This window comes from Columba livia, chromosome 4 (assembly GCF_036013475.1).
Source record: "Columba livia isolate bColLiv1 breed racing homer chromosome 4, bColLiv1.pat.W.v2, whole genome shotgun sequence".
Lineage (NCBI taxonomy): Eukaryota > Metazoa > Chordata > Aves > Columbiformes > Columbidae > Columba > Columba livia.
The window spans coordinates 40,538,171-40,561,299 of record NC_088605.1 but is presented as its reverse complement, the minus strand read 5'-3'; the positions used below and the strand labels follow the sequence as shown (position 1 = coordinate 40,561,299).

General features: G+C 38.9%; 1 protein-coding gene across 14 annotated transcripts in view; it reads left to right on the top strand.

Annotated features, from left to right (window-relative positions):
* PALLD (palladin, cytoskeletal associated protein) overlaps positions 1 to 23,129 on the top strand; it is a 199,175-nt gene that overhangs the window by 156,006 nt on the left and 20,040 nt on the right. For 7 of the 14 annotated variants that reach the window (XM_065061363.1, XM_065061364.1, XM_065061366.1 and 4 more), the window contains 5 exons: positions 4,223 to 4,918; positions 16,689 to 16,824; positions 19,069 to 19,170; positions 19,751 to 19,801; positions 21,317 to 21,538. In XM_065061363.1, coding sequence (XP_064917435.1) covers positions 4,223 to 4,918; positions 16,689 to 16,824; positions 19,069 to 19,170; positions 19,751 to 19,801; positions 21,317 to 21,538 — 1,207 coding nt within the window. The remainder of the gene's footprint in view (positions 1 to 4,222; positions 4,919 to 16,688; positions 16,825 to 19,068; positions 19,171 to 19,750; positions 19,802 to 21,316; positions 21,539 to 23,129) is intronic. The other 7 variants (XM_021297371.2, XM_065061367.1, XM_065061368.1 and 4 more) reach the window with 3 other exon arrangements.

Sequence of the window (23,129 nt, the reverse complement as noted above, 5' to 3'; positions counted from 1 at the left end):
AACTGAGTAAACTTGAATGCCCGTACCACACTTTGTGGGAGACACCATCTGGATATGTTTTCTGTATGACTGATTGCTCTCAATGCTTGGACAGCCTTTGGAGAAACCCCTCTCCCAAGACAGAATGGATATAAAGGCTTCCATGTGAACTTTTGTGCTTAAAAATATTTTGTTTTTATACTCTCTTAAACCCAGAGATGTAAGATAAAAATAAAGTTGGTACATATCCGAATATTGGAAACCTGTGAGTGAGCCTGACAGAGAACCTTCAGAAGGATGTATTGCACCACCTCAAAGTGCCATCTGCTGTAATCTACTCTGCAATCCAGTAGCCAGGTCCTTTTGAGACTTGGAGATGTACGACCATATGCCTGTCTCCTGTCCCGGCCTAGACTTGGAGCTGCAGTTCCTGATGATAGCTGTTACCAGTTTAGTTCTCAAAGTTGAGGGCTGCTCTGTTAGTTTTCAAACAATGTGATTCAAAGAAAGTATCAGGAAGAAAAACATTATGAAAATGGGATAAAAAAAGATGAATCAGCCTATTATAATCTAAACAAACTGTGTAACTCAGGACACAAATTCTTGAATAACTTAAAATATGCTGTATGTACTGGCACCCTTAGAGAAGATTCTGATCATCTCTGCCCACCGTTTTCTCATACAATCACAGCGTTTTGCTTTTTAAAAGACAGTGTTCTGTAGTTGCCCACCAAGGAACCTAATGTGTCTAGTCTTTCCTTTGAACATCTGCTTTGGAATGTTTCTCACTGTCATTTAGCTCCCAAAGTCATCACCTTGCTGAGTGTGTTCCAAGTGCCCAGAACTGAACCTGTGCATGCCAGTGTTCTCCCAGGCCAGGAACCTCATCTCTGCTGCAACCAATGTCTGCTTCCATTGAAATATTACTGCTTTACTGTTTGCATTTTTCCAACTGTTTTAGCATACCTATTAGAACATTTGAAAATGCATAGGAAAACCTTTGTTAAAAATATCTGGTGTTGAAAAAAATTACAAATACTGAAGCAAAACTTTTGAAAATATTTATGTACTACTAGGCCTGCTTTTCATCAAGTTGCTGAAGTGTCTCAATATTCACTTTACCTTGGTTATGATTTTTTTTAATTACTTACTTTTGCCATTCACTAAAAATTTGCTTTTAAGTGTTCATTCTTACATTGTTCTAACTAATTATTTGGCAAAACCAAAAACTCCACATGGAAAATAAGTTTTACTCTCTGTTGTTTAAACAAACCTGATGTGTTCCCTGAAAGCATGTGTGCCCTTTAAAACACCAGGATTGCAAAACATATTTCAGATAATTGGAAAGAGGATGTAATTACAATTAAACTAATTTTTTCCTGTAATCTCATCCAAAAACTGCTTTATTAATATATATATTTTTTAACTGCCGCCTTTGTTTCTCTACTAATGGGGGCAAGATAACAGACCAAAACCTTTGGATCATTTTGACTGCTGGGTTTTCTGTATCTGTGGTACAGCAGCGTTATCTTTCAGTGACCTACCTGTGCAGAGCGTCCACCTCTGTTGTCATTACAAAGGAAAACAAGAGTATATAAAGTCAAGAAATGAATGAGTATAAGGCAGCATCTGCTGCTAAAAAACAGCTCTGAGTTGGAGATCATTCCTTTGCAGACACGGATTGTGCGTTTTCTACCACTGCTCTAGGAAGGTCTTCACGTGTTTTGCTACATGGACTGCTGTGATAATGATTAAGTCTGCATGTCATTTTTCAATCAGACATGCAATTGCTTTGTCTGGGCCCTAAGCTGAACACAAGCTTTGCAAACGGAATTAGCGTTGTCCTGAACTAATAAACCCTGACTTACAGCCATGTGTATTCCTGTATCCTCAAGCCAAGTGTAATGTGAGAGCAGAGCAACCTCACATTTGCCTGACAACCTTTTACAGACGTACCCTGAATCTGGTCTTGTCTTCTGCCTGGGCTGGTCCAGCAGCAGCTCGGTGGCAGGCGCTGTAGTAGTGTGTGTACCATTGGCAGGGCCATAGATGGTCATTTGTGTTGTGCTGGTGTCTGGGCACATCGCCGTGTGACTTGGCAATGAAAATAAAAAAAGTCTTAAGACAAGACACTCTGACTTGCTTGCAGCACATTCTGGGTAAACATAGGAGTGTTGGAGACACATAAACTTATTCTATATTCGATACACCACTTACAATACTGAATTTCTCCCCATTTTTTTTCTAACCTTAGTCTCTCTGTAATAAATAAAAAAATCATTGGGGGTGATTATGATGTAAAATAAAATAAATACTACTTGTAAAGAATTTTACAGTCAAATAATCAGACTAAATAATCAGACTAAAGACAGAGAATGAGCTGAAAGTGGTAATCTTACAGGACTTTCTCTTTCCAGTCAGAGGTGACCTGAAGCATTTCTGTCTTCAGCCGAAAAATTCAAATGATGATGGGAACTAAAATTGTGTTGCTTTAGCCCATTTAGGAAAGGAGGTTTTTATGTAATTTAGCAAAAATCCAACAAAAACTTTCAGCCTGTGTTCTACAGAGTGAAAAGTTGAACTGATAGGGATTTAGAGTCTCTATTGTCAACATTAAAAAAATTAATTATATAATTTACAAGTGAACTTCACCATTTTGATATTCTTGTTACTGATTTAATTAAAAAGGACAATGCAATATCTTTTTAAGTACTGAAATATGTGTTGTTGGTGGGATGATTGACGTTGCTAGAGTTGAACCAACTTTATGACAAAAAAAGTAAAAAGCAACTATTAAATGTAAATAACTGATTGTCACTTTTTTGTCCTAAACAAGCTTGTTCCTATTTTTCTTATCTAAACAATCTCCTTTGGCCTGAGACCATAAGCAGAATTACTGTCAGAAAACATTTTCTGGGAAATGTGGATGGTTGGAATATCAAAATTAATCTTAGAGTGGAAAATATGATGATATTACCATTTCTAATGTTGTTGCTACCAACAAAAGTGTATTGTGCCAGAATCATACATTCATATGCCATGCATTAAGCAGACAGCTTCTAAAATTTCTGCTTAAATGACCTAAATTATATATAAACAATGACACACTTGTATATAAGAAAGTATTTATATATTAAATATACAGAAAAGGTATATGCGCATATGCTGAAACTTTGTGGACATCTGGAGCGTTGAGATAAAGTTATGATTTCCAGCTGGAACATGACAATTTTAAGCAAGTCAGTCTGATGTATTTTAAGATGACAGACCACACAGTTAATTTTGATCTCAATGTCAATCAAATGCCTGTGTTGTGGACAACAAAACAAATCAAAACACAAACATCCCAGTGCATAGTCTGGTTTGCTTCACTGCTGAACATTTTGCCTTTTTGTTTTTCTTTTTTTGCTTACTTAACAGTTTTGAGTGCCCCTGCATAGTAGTTTTTTTTAGTATTTATTGTTCTGCTAGCAACTGTCTGCATTTCTAAAAGAAATTCTCATTTTCATTTAAGCTGACAGTACTGCAACTAGCAATTATGCATATCTGTATTCAGTATCTACTAAGATATGTCTCAGAACTTACAGTTAAGAATAAAGCCTGGAAAAAGAAAGTGGGACTAAAGACATGGGGAACCTCAGTTCACCATTTCCTTAGGTTACAAATGCTGCTTTGAAATCTTCTTTCCTCATATACAGAGGCATGGATGGTTCCAACACAGAAGCTGGTCCCTTGTCTCCTAGTATCTCGTTAAAATCATGGCAGTAATTAGATCTGTCTGATTGGCCTTCAGAGGGTACAGCAGAAATCAAGGCTGAAGTTGTCACTGAGTAAATAGCTGAGGCTTATTGTCGAAACAGGGCCATTGAATGAAAGAGGCAAGAAATGAAAAGAAACCTTCTTAAGAACTTCAGCACTTTTACCATTGCTTACATTATCTAGATTGCTCCTTTAAAATATCCTAAGCATCTTCAAATTGTCTTAGAGTTTACCTTTTTTAAGAACTGAAGGTTCTGTTAACTTCTATTATGCGTATACTTTTTTCCCCCTTCGTGAGCTCCAAAAATTGACTTTTGTAGTAATGTTTTATCTGTGAAGAGATAGGCCTATTCAAGATTTGCAAATGCTTTGAACCTTCCCTGCCTTCTGACTTCCCTAGACCATAGCTCAGTGGAACTTTTACCTTCTCTCCGACCAGCACTGCATGTCTGATCATCTTTTTGTCTATTTTTCCTTCCTACAGGGACCCTATAAAAATACAGCAGCTGCAGAACCAAATTCGTCTGGAGCAAGAAAGTGTCCAGCGGCATCGTCACCAGCAGCAACCTGATCACCATCAGCACCCTCCCTCTTCTCCTTCCTTTCCTCCTCCCCCCTCCTTCCAGGAGCTTGAGGCCAGCCAGTCTGTCACCTCTCCTGTGCCAATGAGTATTCTTAACTCTCATACTTCCCCAACCATGCAGTCTTCCGGCTCCTTCAACTATGCTCGGCCTAAGCAGTTCATTGCTGCGCAGAACATCAGCCCTGCCTCGGGTTACGTGACTCCGTCTTCAGGATCGTCTACTTCCAGCCTTCCTTCTCCTATGTCTCCAACTGCCTCTCAGAAACAGTTTGGGAGAGTGCCTGTTCCCCCTTTCTCTCAGCAGTTTGCTCCAGAAGGGGAGTACGCCTGGTCTCCTTCTTCTCCATCTCCTCCGCCCCCACCTCCACCTGTCTTTAGTCCAGCCGCAACATATCCGGCGTGTGATTCCTTCCCACTTCCCCCTCCCCCACCCCCTCCTCTTCCTTCACTTTCATCACCTTCCCACAGCCTGTCTCCAACTCCCAGATTTCCTAATTCCGGCCAGTCTCCAGCAGCTTTTCTCAGCTCCATGCTGCCATCCCAGCCACCGCCCGTTTCTGTCAACGCATTAGGCCTCCCAAAAGGAGTGACGCCTCCGTAAGTATCAGCTAATGAGCTCCTTGAGTTTGACTGTACTGAAGATTTATTGCACTTGCTTCATTTTATGCTTTTCTAGGGTCCTTTGCTGTTACCTGCTGCGTGAGAGGGAGAGGTGGATGAATTATTTGCAAATGCTTCTCTGCTAGAGTTGGGATAGGGTTTTGTAACCTTCACAGAAGTGAGATTCTGAAAGACTCCTACAGTAGTTACACAAAAGAGGAGAAACTAAAGCTTTAAATCGTAGTTGATGAAAACATGAAAGCAGTAGCAAAAGGCTCTGCATGCCCAGGGCAATGGAAGGAGATCCAAGAAAACCCTTCTGATGACCGTTTTCTTTTAAAGTCACATATTCAGTGGTATGCAGTCTAGGTTCCTATTACTTCTGCAAAAACAGAAATATCAAGTAAAGAGAGCATTGTTCAGAAGTCCCTATAGCATTGTGATGCTTAAAGCATAAGGTATTAAAGTATGTATCTGACAACAAAATGGTCATAATGATATATTGACTTTTGGCTAGAGGTTTCGTTCTGAGGAAGTTTGGAAAAGGGTTTAGGAGGGGATTTAGAAAAGCAGTGCATAAAAACAAACAGAATCCCTCCCCCTAATGACTCTGCGTACTTGTTTTCCCCTTTTGTCTTCTCTAAAGGCCAAAATAGTATTTTGGAGCATGTCAGCTCCTGTCATAGATCAGTTTGTCTTTCCACTGGCACTAGACTCTCATTCCATCCTTAGAGAACAAAGATACATGATGAAGAATAAAAATGAGAATAGCCATATCCAAGGCTTATTTATAACTTTGTCCATAAGTTTGTCTAAACATATCTACAGTATCTAGGTGACTTGCTCAGCTACATACTGTGGTGGTGGGAACTTCTGTTATTTCAGTCCAAGATATGAAAAGGAAGAGAAGGAAGAAAGCAGACAGATATAAAAGTAATAAATCACGTCTATGCTTTCAAACGCATTTCTTTATCTTGATTTCTGTCATATGGCTCATTATGGTGTCTGGCCATAAAACAGATTTAGGACAAAAATGAATAAATAGTACAGTTTGCCCTTGCACTCATAATAGTTGTGATTTTCCGTCTTACTGTGTCCTTTGCCCTGGCCGAGTTTCTCTGCTGATCCTGACGAATGAAAGTTGCATGATTACTTTACTGACTGCTTGACAGGTAACCACAGCCCACAAAAGCCTGTAGCTACCCCAGATTTTCCAGGAAAGGCTCTGGTACATCCATATAGTTCTGGGTAAGAACTGGATTCCTTTCTGTGTGCTGTGTGGTTGACAGCAGCAGCTCAAGCTTCTGCCGTGTCCCACAAATGTTGGGAGCAGCCTCTTTCCCGGTTACGCTGCGTTCATGCACATATGTTCTCGCCTGGGGCATTAGCTGTGTTCTTCCTCATTTCCTTCGGTCTTTGGACAGGGAGACGGAACTCTTGCAAGGATGCTCCCCGCTTCGCCATACCCCTCACCTCCCCATGGCCAGTGGCCAGTCTGGGTGTGCACTGATGGTGGGTCTGTCCCCCTGGGACAAGGCGGTAGCCCCAGGCTCTGAGCTGAGGCTGAGGTGGTCGGCTGTTTGGCCTGCATTCCCTCAGGAAATGCACTCCAGATGGGAGCTGGATCATGTTAACTACACTGAATGGATGTGTGTGTAATTTATGTATACATACATATGTGCATTTATATATCTACACACAATGAGCATTTGTCATCTGAATTATAGCATTAAAACATGGTAAAAGATGTACTGAATAATGAAAAAAAAAAAAAAAAACACACTATTTTTTATATATCTTTGATGCCAATTTTTCCCTAGCCTCTCCTTTTGCATTTTCTGTGTAGGTTACTAATGTCTGGTGTGTCTTGCTCAGTAAATTGTTCTGTTTCCCATCATTCTCATACCATTCCTGTGCAATTCTTCCCCTTGCCTCCCGTCCACTCACTGCTTTTGATCTCTTCTGCTTTGTGCTACAATTTCAGTTCTTTTTTCCCCTCACCTTCGCTTTCTGCATATTTTCCATCACCTTTTGCTCCATCGTTGCAAATCTTCTGTTCTTGAACCATTTGTCTTTCTGAGATGATGTAGTTTTTGATCCACTCACTGTATCTTACAACCTCAACCTATAGTTTCCATCTCAGTACATCTCCAAGAGCCATTGATGGAAAAGGATGATACTGTTTCCTGACAGTGTGCTGTATGGTCTGGTTGCAAGAATGAATGGGAGCATTCCAAGTTTTGCTTCAGCTCAGCATCTAAAACACTAGTCAAACCATTCAGCTTTTTTCTCTGCCTCTTGATCAGTCATGTAGTGGTGATATTGAGAATATGGTAGTGGGTTGCTGAAAGTGAACTAAGCAGAGTTTGAAATGCCCTTCATGGAACCTCCAAATATAGTGTATGGACTGTTAGGATTTCCCCTTTAAAAGATAACTTTATGATTTATTATTATATTTTAACCTCAGTAGAAGCAAACTTGGACCTGTCATTTCATTTAGATACTTCCACACTTTCGTATCAACTGCCTCTAGAAGATAAAATGCTCTTAAGTTTTCCTGTCTGCTTTCAGTGTGTTCTTTCCTCTTGTCTTTTTTTTTGGTGTGTCTATTTGACAATTGGCAATTCACTGTTTATATTTTGTTTATATGGTCTTTTTACTGTAGTGATTTACCCTTTTCTCTCCCAGGCATGGGTACTGTGACACTGATAGCCCAATATCTGAAAGAAAACATAATCATAGTCTCTTGTAATTACAAGAAAACATCGCTTGGCAGAGTAAGAAATTCTGCAGACTATTTTTAGAAGTCAGGCATCTCGATACACTGAGAAGTTTACTGAATAACTCTTCATTTTTTTTCATACATTTCAATGGCTTTTCATGACCAACAGAATCAGCACTTAATAGGCAGTATTCTCATTTTCTTCTGATTGTTTTTGTGGTAGGAGCGGAATATAGATAAAGCAATAAACATTGCAAGTGGAGACAGTCTGGGTTTGGAGATGATCAAAAGCAGCACTAGTGAAGATTTCTGTAAAAGGGAAGGCACTGTGAAACGTAACTGGTTATATACAAATAACCAACAGAGTCTTCTTTGCTCCTCATGGAGCCAAACATTCCCTCCATCAGCTTCCTTCAGGGATTTCCTTTGCAGTGTATGCATCATCTTTGTTTTATTTAAAAGAGAAATATATATATAAGATGGCCAATAAAACAAGTAAAAATATCTTCCATGCCTGTACTCTGTGAGTCCATGAGCAGTAAATACTATGGTAATGTTCCAGCTAAGAGTTGACATTTTCCTTAGTTCTGGACCCTGAGAATCTGTGGAGGTGACAGCATTATCTAAACCAGTCCGATGAAATGAATGTCCTTTCCAGTCAACAGGTTTGGAGGCACTGCACCGAGGGTTTATTTGGTTTGGGTTTTTTAGAACATACAGTCTTACAGCCTCGCCTGAATCATGGAAACAGCTACTTATGATTTTACTACGCTTTATTTGGATATCTGAAACATGGAAAGCAGCTTTTTGTAGTTAGCACCTACTAATTTACTTTGAAATGTTTTAAGCATCTATTTGCAACGATTATATGGGAAATGTTTCAGTTGAATAAAATATCTCATCTTTCCAGTAAGCTCTAGCCACTTTGTAGCTGCCAACACTTTCAAGCTGCAACTGTGGTGGTGTTAGCTGAACAAGCTTTGGGAATAACCTTTTCTTCTTGTTGTTAATGGGGCAGATTTGATAAATTCATGTCTTCCCAGAACGTAGTGTTGTCAAACAGGAAGAGAAGTGCTGGTGGAACAGCATAGCTAATTAAGTACTTAAGGGAATTATGAGCACTCGTCAGTTATTTCTGAGCTAAAACTTGGCTGCAGTAACATTGTTGGATACTGTTCTTAAAAATCCCAAGTCTTTCTTTACCTAAAAAAACCTCTATGGTGGGTGGTGTATTGGACTCAAGTTAGCTTCTAGTTACAAAAGACTTGCAGGGAACAATGTGACAGAAACCTGGAACTGAGGGAGTTTTGCCCACAGTTAAATCTGCAGAAGCTAGAATCTGGTCTTCACTGTTTGTAAAATATATATATATGTGTGTGTATATATCCGTCTGAAGAGAAATAAGTATATTTATAAATTCTAGGTAATCACATACATTGGTAAGTTTACCTGAGCATTTGAGAAAACAAATTAATCCCTATTTAGTGAAGATTTAAATAACAAGAGTATAAATCTTGCTACTAAAAGGTGTGGAGTTATCCAGTGAATCTCTTTCTAAGTATAAAAACGTATATTGTCAGCTATACATATATCCTTTGGAAAGGAACTTAAAAAAATAAAGTATTTTCTTAAGTAGATATTTTTCCTTAACGATTACTTCTTTCTTAAACTAGATATCTTCAGTAACATTACCTTAGTCAAAAAAATAAAAAGGAAAGAAAAAAACCCACCTGACTTCACAGGGTTGTTGAAAGAGCAAAACTGTAGATTTACTACTTTCTGGAAAAGAATGGAAATAGAAAACATTGCTTTGAAAAGCATATTGTAAAATGTAATTAAATAAGCTGCTTTCATCAGTGTAGGTAATAAATTTAATTGCTATTTCAGTGATCTCTAGAACCTTAAATGCAAATCTTAAAGAAGATTCTGTGGGAATCATGAGAACAGCAACATCAGAGCTGCTGGTCTGTTCTTGCAGCTGTGTACTGTGACTTGTCCATTGAATTCTCTCTCAAGTAGCACGGAGGCAAATATTTTAGTAAGCCTTATGTCCCTTGAGTCAGTTAGCAGTGATGGTGACCACTGAGGAAAAGCTACACTTCTCCATCTTTTTATCTGACAGCTTTCGGCAGTCTCCCCATACAGATGCCAGCTTTCATTTTAGAGTCAACTGTAATGCTGTCCTGTGCACACTGGACATTTACTTTCCCTATTTCTGTGAGTTCTGTCTGTCACAACTGTATAAAATGGAGGATACTTACAGTATGTTTGATGTGAAAATAGTGATAAGTAAGAAGGAATACCTTTGTTAAGAATTCCAACATCAAACTGAGAAGTAAGGTCAGGGTGTTTTCATGCTTCTGAGGGAGCTCAACTTGTCTTCATATGCTGCCTATTCAGTCATACCTGGAGTTATCCCTGGATCTCAGGAAAACATCTCTGAAGACAAGTGTTTCTGTAACTGGAAAAATTCCATCAGATATTGGGGTTTGCATTCATTCCCAACCCCAAATTTTCTTCAGTTATTGCTTCTGTCCATTAGACCATTTTTGTTTAAGGTTTCTTGATTGATTGTGTTAAACCTCCTTTTCCCATGGCTTGGATACTACTTGTGCCTATTAGGCCAACACCTGAATGTTTTGTTTGTGACGTCAGATCACTTATTTATTTTGCTCAGAAACAGCTCATATTGGAGGCTTCGTTTTCACACAATATAACACCTTTTTATTATATACATGCACGTGACTATCATAAAATACATATCCATAACAGTGTTTTCAAAAGATGATTAATGTATATTTGTTCCACTTGAACTTTGAAATCTAGGTTGTTCCCCAGATCTATTCAATTAAAGTTGCTCAAAAGTAGAGATCAAATATTTGACATGGAGACACACACAGAGGAGCCAAAATAACTGACCTACTGTATCCTGCCAATCATGGCATCTGCAAATATAATTTTCAAGATGTTTTTATCCAGTTCTTTTTCTAAATGGTATTGACAGATACTTAAAAATGTTGTAAGGTGACAAGTGAACTTAACTAAGAGAATCAGTGTGCACACCTCTCTGTTGGAAAGAGAGAGAGGCTGTTTGTACCAATTCATTTATTTCAATACAAAATGCACTGTTGCTTTGCACCCTTTCTTGGTCTGCAAATTGTTTTTCTTCTGAGGACTTAATTTTGTAACTTCCTTATTTTAAGCAGATTGGAATGCCCCGGAAACGTCAGTGAATGTGAAAGCCAGGTACAGTGCTTGATAGTCATGGAGACCTTAATCAGTAGCATCTCATCAACTGGAGTAATGGTTAATATTTTGGAAATGATAACTTTTTCTCAGTCCAGTGTAGGTTTTTCTCGTGATTCTGGTAATTACATGTATCTTCTCAAGACTTCAGGACTGTGAGGTCTGTGCCAGCCTTTTCTACATTCAGGAGTTGTCAATGCTTTAGTGTTTTCTTCGTGATCATCAGTTCTAGCATAATGCTGGTAACAATCAGGTAAGATGACCAGTTACAAAATAGGTGGTAGTTTTTCAGTTAGTACCCAAATATGTGGACATATGAGAAGCAAACGGGACTTATATATCTATGGTAACCAGTGCAGTATGAGGCAGAGGGATGACTTGGTCTGGTGGGGAAGGAGCTGAAATGAAGAATGAAAAAGCTGACTTGATCTGTGTTGTCTAATAATGAAGAAGGTTAAAACTTGCTCAGAAATATATATTATTTATGTCAGTCTTGATCCTATCCAATGGTGAGGCATGATGTACTTCTTTTTTTCAACTATAGTTCCATAATCTTTTCTTGAGTGGTAGAAATAATTGAACTTTTGTTATTTTTGTTTCATTTAGCGCAAGTCAGCCTTAGTCAGGTCTGTGCCTCAGGCATTCCCTGAATTCAAATGCACATAAGGTCACATTACTGAACAGAGCTGGCTCCTGGTCTCCATAGTGTGTATGACAAGATCAGACTAAAACAATTTTAATATGCATCTGCAGCTTCAAAGTTTGACCTATTATAGTGCTTGTAGTAACTTTGTTCTCACAGTAAGTGAAAAATGTGGTAAATGGGCAGGAATTAGCTGTATTTTTGGAAGGCTGTCATTTTAAAGGAAAAATCAAGTTACTGTTCATTACCTCAGTACCAGAGAATTGATTTGGATTTCTGTGAAACTGAGCCATATTGGCTGCAAACAGGAATTTGTTCTTGGAAGGATAACAACAGCCAGCCTGTTGCCCTTGTTTACACTGTAAAAGGTACATAGGAAAAGAAGGAATTGCATCCAGCGTGTGTTCTGTGTAATTAAAACATGAAAAGTACTGCTGGTTTGGCCTTCTTTCTAAACAAATGTTAGGGCAAAGATTCCAAACTAAGGAGACCCAAGCCAAGGTTGCAAAAACCTTTGCTGTCAAAAATCTCTGTGTGAGAATTAAGATGCCTGAGTTTTGGCAATTCTGTTGCGCCCTTTCTGACCAAAAGAATTCAGACTTGCGTGCTTTTGTCTCTGTATTCAGGCCATCAGTGGCTTAAATGCATGTTTCAGAGTTACTTAAAATCTATTTGAATTTGAGCCTGATTCTCAAAGGCTGATATTTTCTTTGCACATTTGTGGTAGTGGTTGTGTGCTTGAGATTAATGGTGTCAGTATCTTGAAATATACCTTCTCCGGCTATCTCCTGCTACCTTAATACTCACAATATGGTCTGAAATTGTACCAGGCAAAGAATGAATGTACAAATACACACATGTATTGGCAGAGTGTTTTGTTTAATACTATTCCTGAGAAAATATGAAAAGAAAGCTGGTGAGCCACTAAGGAGGATACAAATCTTAGGAACTTAATGCATCTAGGTAAGGGGAATTAAGGACGGTGAAAAATATTTGCAAAAGCAGCTGAAGAACATTAGCTGTCAGGCTGTCTTGACATGAAAACCATCTCTCAATCAAACTAAATGAATCTGTGCTTCAGAGGATAGATTTACTAAGGGCCTTCCATTTGTTGCCATTGCCTCATAGTCATTTTGAAAATCATCTCAAGATTGCATGTCTTAAGAGCTAATTTGGTGTGGGGGTATGTATGTAGATATGTATATATGTACATATTTTAAAGTGTATATATGTAGAGAAAGAAAGAGATTCTAACTAGTGGGTGGAAAGAGGGAATCTGCAGGAAGAATTACATTTCTTGTGCAGCTCTTCTTTTTTTTGTCCCAATTTAAAATATTTCTGAAAGAGGTTTTCTAAAGCCATTTGAAGAAATTTTGACTGATACTCCTTTTTATAGTTACATTTTTAAACTGACTGCCTCCTTGCTTAAATACTTCCTCGTGAATGTAAATAGAGAAGAATCTGTTTTTCAGGCAAGTTGCCTTGACCAGGTCTTGGATGACATTTCCACACCCACTGTGCAAAGCTCAGGATGTTCTGGCACATAACCAGAGATCTGGAAGGTTGTTAGGGAGCCTGCCGCTCCTGTTAAAAGCTACCAGGGATCCCCAGGCCATTGCTGAGATATTTGCATGCCTTGTTCTTAAATAAAATTCCCTACATGACTTGTTCCAGTGTTTACCTGTCACTGGTGAAGAGTGGAGAAAGGAGAGTTCTCCATTGTTTTTGTCTAAGCTAGGTCTGTTGTTCTTCAAGTTGTTGTCTCCTCAAAGGACATGGAGAATCATTGAATGCCAGCTGTTTTCTGATGTTTTGTGTTTCATTCACCTCTATCTTCATTTGTCTCATTTCCTGACCAAATAAGCAAGACTTCGTGTGTGTGTGTGTGTGACATAGCTTGTCACAAAAGCTATGCTTTCAAAACCATCTTACACTTGAAGGGCAGTGACAAAACTATATTCAGTGTCCAACAGCAAGGAAAACAATGAAGTTTCATGTCTGATGCTAATGTGTCTGAATTATATTTCTTTTCCTTTTAAAGTGATGGTGTTACTGTCCAAGTTGTAGTTTCACAGATTATTGAGAAGTGCTTAATATGTTAGTGCTAATTTTTCATTTTTATTGCTTTCATGCTTTGAACATTTTTCCTGAGTTTAATCATCATTAGACCACCTCTAGAATTATTATGAAGATTATTGGAAATGACAGTTGTTACCTGCAAACGAGTTGCCACATTTGCAAGTTCAGTGTCATCAACCAGTTTGAGAAACGCGCTTTTTTTACTTCACTGTTCTAGTTTTTAAGGTTGAAACGCTAAGTACTGAACTTAATATCCATAGACCTTTGAAAGACCTCATTGGTACATATTCTCCCAGTTTCATAGGAAAAAAAAATGATTGCTACTCTCTGAATAACTTTTTGAGACAGTTATGTAGCTGTATAATAGAAATTTCAGCCAGACTCTGTTTCCCTGATTTACTGGGGAACTTACTACAGCTCCTGGTGGCTCACTCAGAAGCCACGAACGGGAGTGTATCAAAGCTACTCCTTTTTGCCTATCTGCTGCCCTTTAGCCTGACAGAGAGAGGAGTGTGAGGTGGATATGATTCCATTTTCACTTCCTTATTATCCTGTGCTGTTTTGAAATTGACTGGAATATTGTTTTCTTCCATGTAGTGTGGACGTTGAACTTACTGACCTGTAATTCTCTTGTTACTCCTTCCCTTTTTGGGTGTGTTTGCTTACAGGATTTTTGTTTTCAGAGATAACATAATGCTTCAGAAAATGTTTTCACTTGTTATTTGAAATCCACTCCAGAGCACTTAGCCCATCCCCCCCCTTTCATGCACTTTTGTGACTTTCTTGAGTAAACTGTACATTTTACCTCTACAGCCTACTGAGTGCCAGGCATCAACAGGTCTTTTTCTGCTAAGACTCTTTCTGTTCATTCAAGTCTGAAGTTTATAAGAATGTGAAATGAAAACTGTATTTTTAATGTATCGATTGGAATTTTGAGGTAGAATGCATGTCTCCATCAGGAGCTGGCACAGGGCTGCTTCAAGGTGAAGCCAAATTTGAAATTTGCTGCCTTGAAGTTGGCTGAGTTTGTGTGTGTGTGTGTTTGTGTGTGTGTTTGTGTGTGTGTGTGTGTCCTTATCCAAAAAGTGACAAAACTTGGTTCCATGGCTGGATGAGGTAAGAGGCTGGAAGCTGAAGGGAAAGACCATGAGGAGAGAGAGAAATGCCACCTCTCCACCAGCCTTCCAGCAGTTGGTCCAGGGTTCCTGAAGGACATTTCCTTCTGATTCCCTTCTGGTCTCTTTCTTGAAGAGACATTATCTCTTCTTCTCAGCATTCACTTGCCTCCCTGTAGATGGGATAGCTTTCCTGACTTCCTCCTCGAAACAGAGTGGAGGATGATTTGTTTGTTACTTGTTGACTGAGAATATCCTCAGGCAAATGCTGAGGGGATTATTCTGCTTGGTGACTGAGAAGGTCTCCAGCTAGTGGCTGAATATTTCTAGGGCAAGTGATGTTCTCTGGCTCTTTGTGATATATTAGGCAAACGTCTGCTCTTCTGTTGTGATTTAATCTGAAAATGCAGTTCTTTTTACAAGAATGTCACCATTTTCCCATTTTACATTTACTTTCAGTAATTCATCAATTTACTTTGATGAAATGTTTTAGGAATTTAGACAGAAATGTTTCCAATTGTTGTCTTTTCCATCTATTCACTTAATTCCTTTTTAGCTTTTGACAGCACATGGGTATTGTTTCATTTTAACTAATGCTAAAAATTATCATTGAAACAACTTGCTGAAGAGTGAATTCTCTCTAACCATGTTAAAGAAACATAGCATCAAACAATCACAGTATGTTTGGGATTGGAAGGGACCTCAGAAGATCATCTAGTCCAATCCCCCTGCCAGAGCAGGAATGCCCAATAAAAATTGTTATGCCCATATGATTCTTGTCTAACATTTTGGTGTTAGTAATTAAATGATTAATTTGTGTATTGGAAAGAAGTTTGTCCCTTACGTGTTAGTTTGATATTTTTTCCATCCCTGTTAACTGTGAACTTATCAATTTGTCTGATTTGATTCTATATTTTGCAAAAGTCATGGGCTGAGCCCTATTGAGTCAATCAAGTTAAAAAGCCAAATCAACAAATGAAACTAGTATTGAATTGGTATCAGTGTTTTAAACAATAATGTGTGACTTCACTGGAGAACTGGGATGTGCTAAAAGTTTAAAATACTACTAGCAATGTTGATTTCTGCACAACTGTGTAAGAACAGCTGATCTTCAGTAGAAACCACCATTGTTGAGCATTTCCAGCAGTAGAGCTGTCGTGACATTACTGGGAAGTGTTAAATATCAGCGCAGACTGGAGCAGAAGATTCCCTGTGCCACTTCAGAAAATGGGAGTGAGACAACCCGAAAGTGCAGTCATAACTTGTAGACTAGGAATAGCTTGGCCCTGTGATTGCAAGCTGTGAAAGGGTTGCTATTCCCCCGTGAAATCCTGCTGCTGAAAACTGCTGTGCAGGGATGATTTTTCTTTTTGCCAGTGTAACGTGGACTCTGTGAATGGCTCTCCCTTCAGAAGCAACATTTACGTGTTGCCTTCCGGGTAGGTGTTCACAGAGATATGAAGAATAAACATGAAGTTATGTGTTGTGTATTGAAAAGCTGTAACAAGGAATTAGTTAATAAATAGTATAGGAAATTAATTATTAACTGCCCTGTCTTACATCTTTCTGGTCTTTATCCATCTGGTACTTCATAGGAGCCTTGTTTATCTTCCATGCCTACTTATCTAGTCATGCTTTCTCTTTCATGTTTCCCCTCACTTTGCTTTATTGCCATTGCTCATCAGTTTCCTCTTGGAGTGTATGGTGTTCACAGCCACTGCTACACAATCCTCAGCCCTATTTTAACTAATACACAAACGTAGCATAGTTTCAAATTTGTCCTGAAACCAACCATTCAATCAGTGATGTGAGTTAGAAGGGGCAGCATAGTAAGTAAGATGCCAGACCTTCATTTCAAAGACACAATGCAGTTTTCTTCACCATATAGCAGTGATTCCAGATAAATTCCTAAATATCAGTGTTTTCAGGAAAGCTTATGAATTTTCCTGTACTGTTTTGCAGGGGATTTCCTAAGAAAACAGGCAGAACTGCTAGGATAGCATCAGACGAAGAGATTCAAGGGTCAAAAGACGCTGTAATTCAGGATCTGGAAAGAAAACTTCGCTTCAAGGAAGACCTTTTGAACAACGGGCAACCGGTAAAAGAACATAGAATACCCCAGGGAACAGGAGTGGGCATCATGGGTAGTTTCTCAGATATGCTGCATGTAAAATAATTGTTATATATTATTTTAATATTTTATGTTTTTATTATTTTAATTTCATTTCCAAAGCTGCATTTCCATAAGGAATGATAGTGTACATTTTGGCCTACTGTTCATTCTCCTGATGGGCAACTTTACTTAGGCTTAACAAAGCAATGGAGGTCTCCAAGATAATGAATTTGTGTAAGAAACTTGTACAGTCTGTACCTCAAGGGCTTTTTCAGCCTCAGAGACCATTTAGTGTTGATTTTTCATCACTGGTGGGCTGGCCAGTAAGCATATGCATAGCTCTTGATCAGTCCAGTCTCATTCTACCTTTTGCCCAGCCATTGGACAAGGAGGGGAAAGAGTAGGTGGTAAGTGGATGTTAGAGTGGGACAAGGCAGTTCATGATGAGAAACAACCCATTAGATCATTAGATCCTGCAGCTGTGGGACTTTTTTGACCAATAGTATAAAATAACCTATACTAATAACTTACAGACTTTATCAGGAGTTAATGACCTGCTTGAGAAGTCAAGATATGAGGTAAAATGGGCATATCAAACAATTGAAATGCACAGCTGCAAAGTTCTCCATTAATTTTTGTGCATTTTAAGATATACATAAAAGATAAAATACCAAATTCTTCCTGCTCAGAGCTGATGAGAAGCAACTCTCCTAAGACTTGATTACAGTTATTAAGGCATTGATTTAAATGCCTTTGAAGCAGGAATCTCTTTTAAGAGGAAAGTAATTTTTAAAATGTAGACTGGCACTCCTGTTTTGTCAATGAAATGTTTTCAAAAGCATCTGAATGCCTTGGAATACCTTTGTGTCACTGAAAGGTGGTGTGCTTCAGGTTTCTCAGGACCGTACTCAGAAGTTCGCTAAGTTTTCTGCCATGTCAGAGGGGTGGACTATGGTGGTGTAGTTCAAGGCAGCCTGTTGAGTCAGATGATCTAGTTCACAGCTGCCGGCTTCTGGTTCTTAATGAGGTCAATGGAGGGAAGTAGGGAAAACGTTCAGAGTGACTTGTGCTTCTGTACTTACCTTTCTCCATTGACTGCATGGGGTTCGGCAGTGAAGGAGGATCACTCTCATAGTGTACAAGTTTCTGTTTTTTCAAGGGAGGTGGGCTGAGCATGACTGTCAATGCCTATTTTGGAAAGTGAGAGAGATGTTTTGCCTGGACAAATGAATGGAATGTCCTGAGAAAGCCCACATGGCCTGAGGAAAAAAAAGAAGACCTGTGATCAGATGATGTGGGAGCTTGAACCAAGTTAAACTCCGGGTTTGCGTTTGCCTTGAGGCTTTTGTATTGCAGATTCCTGTCTTCAGTGATTCTGTTTGTGTAATCATGGCTGTGGGCGCTTGGAGTGATCACAGAAGAAATTAAAGTGAAAAAAAGTTCATGACTTTCTTAGACATTTGTAACCAAGCCAACATGGGTACCTAGCTCTCATGAGTCTCAGCCTGCTGGTTTAGCTACAATATGATATCTTTTAAAAATTCATTTAAATGAGCTTTTTTAAAAATGAAAGCATTAAGTAGATGTAATGTTATACAATTTCCATTCTTTTTCCATTTTTCTGTTTAAGTGAGACAATATCACCATGTAATGAGTTTGCAGATAATTTAATTCTACACTTAGGGTTTTATTTTAACTGGCGTCACCTTCTGAGTGTAAATTGTCTTTTATAAACTGTCTTCATAATTTCTGATAGAGTTAGAAGAAACAGAAATTAAAAACCTTAAGGAATATATTTTTCTATAAAGCTGTCATATTTTTGACAAAATAATCAAGTAGCATTTTTGGCAGAGTTTTCTCCTGTGTGGGTCTAATGTAAAAATCAAGCAGAACGACTAGGATGATTTGACATGCACTTTTTTAATGGATATGCTGATTTAAGCAGTTCCTATTGCTCATTCCTGCCCGAGTTCCTGGCAAGAGGATGGAGACAAATGGCAGAGTCAGGGCAAGGGTCGCTTAAGCCAGAAGAGCCACTTGTAATGCAAAAAAAATGCATCACAAACTGTGGTAGAAAATTTCTGTTAGAAACGTATTGCTGCTCTCTTTTATTAACTTTACTTAAAGCGTTGCTTACTGTTCTAGCTGCCTCGTAGCTCTTAAAGAGAAATAAGCACTTTTCTTTCTTCTTTTCCCTCCCCATCATCCCCCTTTTTATTTTTTGTTCAGAAATTAACGTACGAGGAAAAAATGGCTCGTCGATTGCTGGGAGCAGACAGTGCTGCAACTGTCTTCAACATCCAGGAACCAGAAGAGGAGCCTGCTATACAGGTGCCACAGAACTCTACACTTCCATAGGAGAATAAAAAAATTCCTTTCAATTTTTCTTTTTTACAGGCTGCTGTGATGGTCTAAAAAAAAAAAAACACACAAAAAAGTCCTACATAATAATAAATATACACAAGATAGGACGGTTTTGATTACAGAAGTCATATGTTATATATCAGTGAAGTAAACTGGAGAATCACATGCCCATTGCTCAGTTTTTCCATAAGGTTGAGAGTTCTCAAATGTCTGCTCTCGGCTTTAAACTCTTCCGTTTATCTTATTCTGTCCTGACCTTTAAGTCTCTCAAGGCAAAAATACATCTACTATCTTGAAACCATCTTTTCTTTATGTGTGTAATGTGCACGTTTTGGCTGCAGACCAAAAACACAACAGAAAGTCTGCTTGAAGGGCCAGGTACACATTCTCCGTTGTTCAGATGCCAGAGTTGCTATTTGGAAATGAGTAGCATTTGTTTGCTTATGTTACCACATAAAGTACTTTCTCCTGCTAAAAACTCTGCAAAGCTGTCATGGGTTACTCTTGGTCTTCTTTCTGCCTCTTGATCTTTTTTCTGCCCTTGCAGGAAGTTCGCTCTGTTGGTTCTTCTGTAGTGAGTCCTGTGGACATTCAAAAGGTTATTGTTTTCACCTTTTTCTGTCTCGCTTTTTTGTCCCTTGATTTTTTTTTTTCCTTTTCCTCTGTCATCTTTGGCCTTTCCCTTCTGCTGCCCATGGTTGATAACAAGAGGTCACATAGCATTAATAACTGGGGAGATTTGGGCTGTCCTCCCTTCAGGGTGCTAAAGTTGTTCTATAATCCTGATTGTCTGAGCGTAGGCAGCTAAACTGCAGTAACGGTGTGTTCGGTGTCTGTCTGCCTTTGTGTTAACGTACACTGATACTAACTGCCTTGCATCCAAATCAGCTGCTCTTTATATATACCACTTGTACTTTGTAATTTACCTTTATGATAAGCTTTGAGGGAACAAATTAAAAATATGTTTGCAGTTTACAGAGGTATTTCACTTTTCTTCCATTTTTTATCTTTATCAAAGGTTATGATTAGTTCTTTAACCAGTCAGCAGAAAGACTAGGTGACATTCCCAGATGAGAGGTGATGATAGAGGATGAGTATGTGAAAAGAGGCTATGTATGAGATATGTGTTCTACTGTAAATAAGAAGAGTGCACAAATTTCTAATTTCTGCTGACTCAGGAGAGCATTGGCTAAAATAGATGACAGATAGATAGATAGTTAGTTGTTTTTTTTCCTGTCCCCCCCCGCCCCGCTTCTGAGCTTTCTTGCATTCTGGCATTATCTTTGTTATCACTAAGATTCAAAGCAGGACTTTGGTACTACAAAGTAGATAGAGTGAACAGTTCAAGAAAGTAAACAACTGTGTATGTCACAGTAACGTTTCCCAGTATCAGAAGAGCAAATTTAAACTAGCCATAGTGTTTTACACTGGATGAAAGTTTCCTCTCTTTTTTCTATATCTTGAATGCTTTTATGACAAAATTTGTTTTGAAGGAAGAAGCGATACTTTTGGCCAGACCAAGGGGACTGTGGCAACAGGAGTAAAGTGAAGCAACTATCATGGACTGCCAATGTTGCCATTTTCTCTTTTTTTTTTTTTCCTCATTTTTACAGACAACTATAAACAAAATCATTTTAGCCTTCTGATGCAGCCTCTGATACAGTTCTATGCAAATAGCAGATGTGAACCATATGGTCTTCTGGCCATCTGGAAACAAAACCTACCCTAAATCTGCCTGTACCCTCAAGGAAATATTAGTGTGTTTCTTTTGTCTTTATGAACTGCTTCAGTATACTTTTATTACTATAGGCTTTTTTAAAAAATGGAAAGAAAGCAACCAATGATTTTCCTTCCCCTTATAAATTAGACCTTAAGATAACATGAAATATAATTTTTGCCTCATACCAGATGTCTCCATTGTTTCATAGGGAAGTTATTGGAGACAAAGATTATAGTGTTTTTCTTCAACAAGATTCAGTTTCCTTTTATATGTAAAACCTTAATGGATTGTCAAAGATCAGTAGGAGAAAAAAAAACCCAATACATTAGGAACACATCTTGCTAAGCAATGTGTTGAAGCTGGGCATTAATATGTACCTTTCTTGTTTGACAGGAGTATAAAGTCTCCAGCTTTGAGCAAAGATTGATCAGTGAAATTGAATACAGGCTGGAGAGATCTCCTGTGGAAGAATCAGATGATGAGGTGCAACATGGAGACGAACCTCTCGATAACAGTATATCACCGTATTTTGAGATAAAGCTGAAGCATTACAAAATCTTTGAGGGAATGCCAGTCACATTTACATGCAGAGTGGCAGGAAATCCAAAGCCAAAGGTAAGAAAAGAAGGTAAACATTGCTAGAAATGCTCTGAAGAGTTTGCAATTGGTACGTTAGTCAGCCTCTGGACCCTCTGGACTGTATCTTAGAGGAATGGCAGATATTCTCTCTTGACAAGGACTTCTAGCTGGTGTAAACTGTCAAATCTCTTTTGACATTGCTGGAATTATTTATATTTATACTAGGCAAAAAATCCTGCTGTGAGGCATCAGCTCTTAGTACTCCCTCCTGAGACTTCACCTCAATTATTTTACCTGGAAGTAATACTTTGTCATTTTCAGAGTTACTCGCAGGGTCCATCTGTACCCCAGAGTGCAGCACGGTGCTACAAACTCCCTTGTGAGCTGACACAGTAGTCCTTAAAGCAACCTCCTCGGGTTAACATGGGCAATTAGCTCAGGCACAGCAATGTGCTTACGCAAAAATATGCTGCTTCTGGTTCAGAAGCCAGTGTGGAATCTATGCATTCTTCAGTGTTGCAGAGTTTATATCTACACACCCTAACAAGACTAAATTTTATGGAAAGTTAGAGGAAGGCCTAATAAAATACCATAAGCTCCCATATATCCCAACAGCAAGACGAGACATGCTGGTGAGGTTTTAATGAGTGAGCTTCTGAGGGAGGGTTGGGTTTGGGAAGTATTTCCTTTTAGCAAATGTAAATGTACCTGTTGTATGATGTCAGTAACCTGGAAGAATGCCTTCCTTTGGTAGGTTGTGCTTAACCATTTCAAAAATTGCTTGGCAAATTGCTTGACTCATTATGCAGCAGGCAGAAGCAGTAGCTTCTTCAGCTTCCTTGCCAAGGCCGTTTTCTTTCCCGTGAGGGCCTTGCAGCTCTTACAGTGACCTCTTGTGGACAGGGCTCTTTCCCTCCTAGACAAGATCAAAAGCGCCGTATCTCTTAGGTAGGATCTTCACGGCAGCAGCCGCATTAAAATCTCTCATCTAGTGTAAGTTTTACAGGTATTTTGAACAGAGATAAATACAAATGACTGACTTAAATGTCCAATGATATAGGTGTACAATACTGCACAAACTGTAAAAAGAAAAAATGGTCCTTGCCAGGTATCAGAGAAAGAACAATAGAGAACTAGAGCTGTGTCTACATGAACAAGTAATGGAGAGCAGAAGAAGCAAATCTGTGGAATGAGAATCCATCCCTGCATGCATTTCAGGAGGCTTTACTTCAGGCTAGCTGTAATCTCGTCCCACAGACTGATGCAGATGCAGCATATTAGATGTGTTCTTGGAGCACATTTTCTGGCTTAGTTTCATCTGAAAAGAATCCAATTATGTGCTCCAAGACCACAACACGATGTGAACCACTGCAAAGTAAGTGGGGCTGATCGGTATAGTCATATCACAAAAGCACTCCTGCTTCAGACTGAAGGCACACACTGAGAAGATTAGCCCAGTCTGACTGAAACCAAACCCTGATGTCCAGCATTACTTTTGAGATAACCGTACAGGAGAGTCTGTTGTGCCGAAGAAGGGTAGAAGACAAATGGGTTCATTGGTGCTAGAGGTGCAGTGTGCTGGAGAGGGACTCTTTTTGCCTGAGGCTTATGACTAAATTGCTGGATC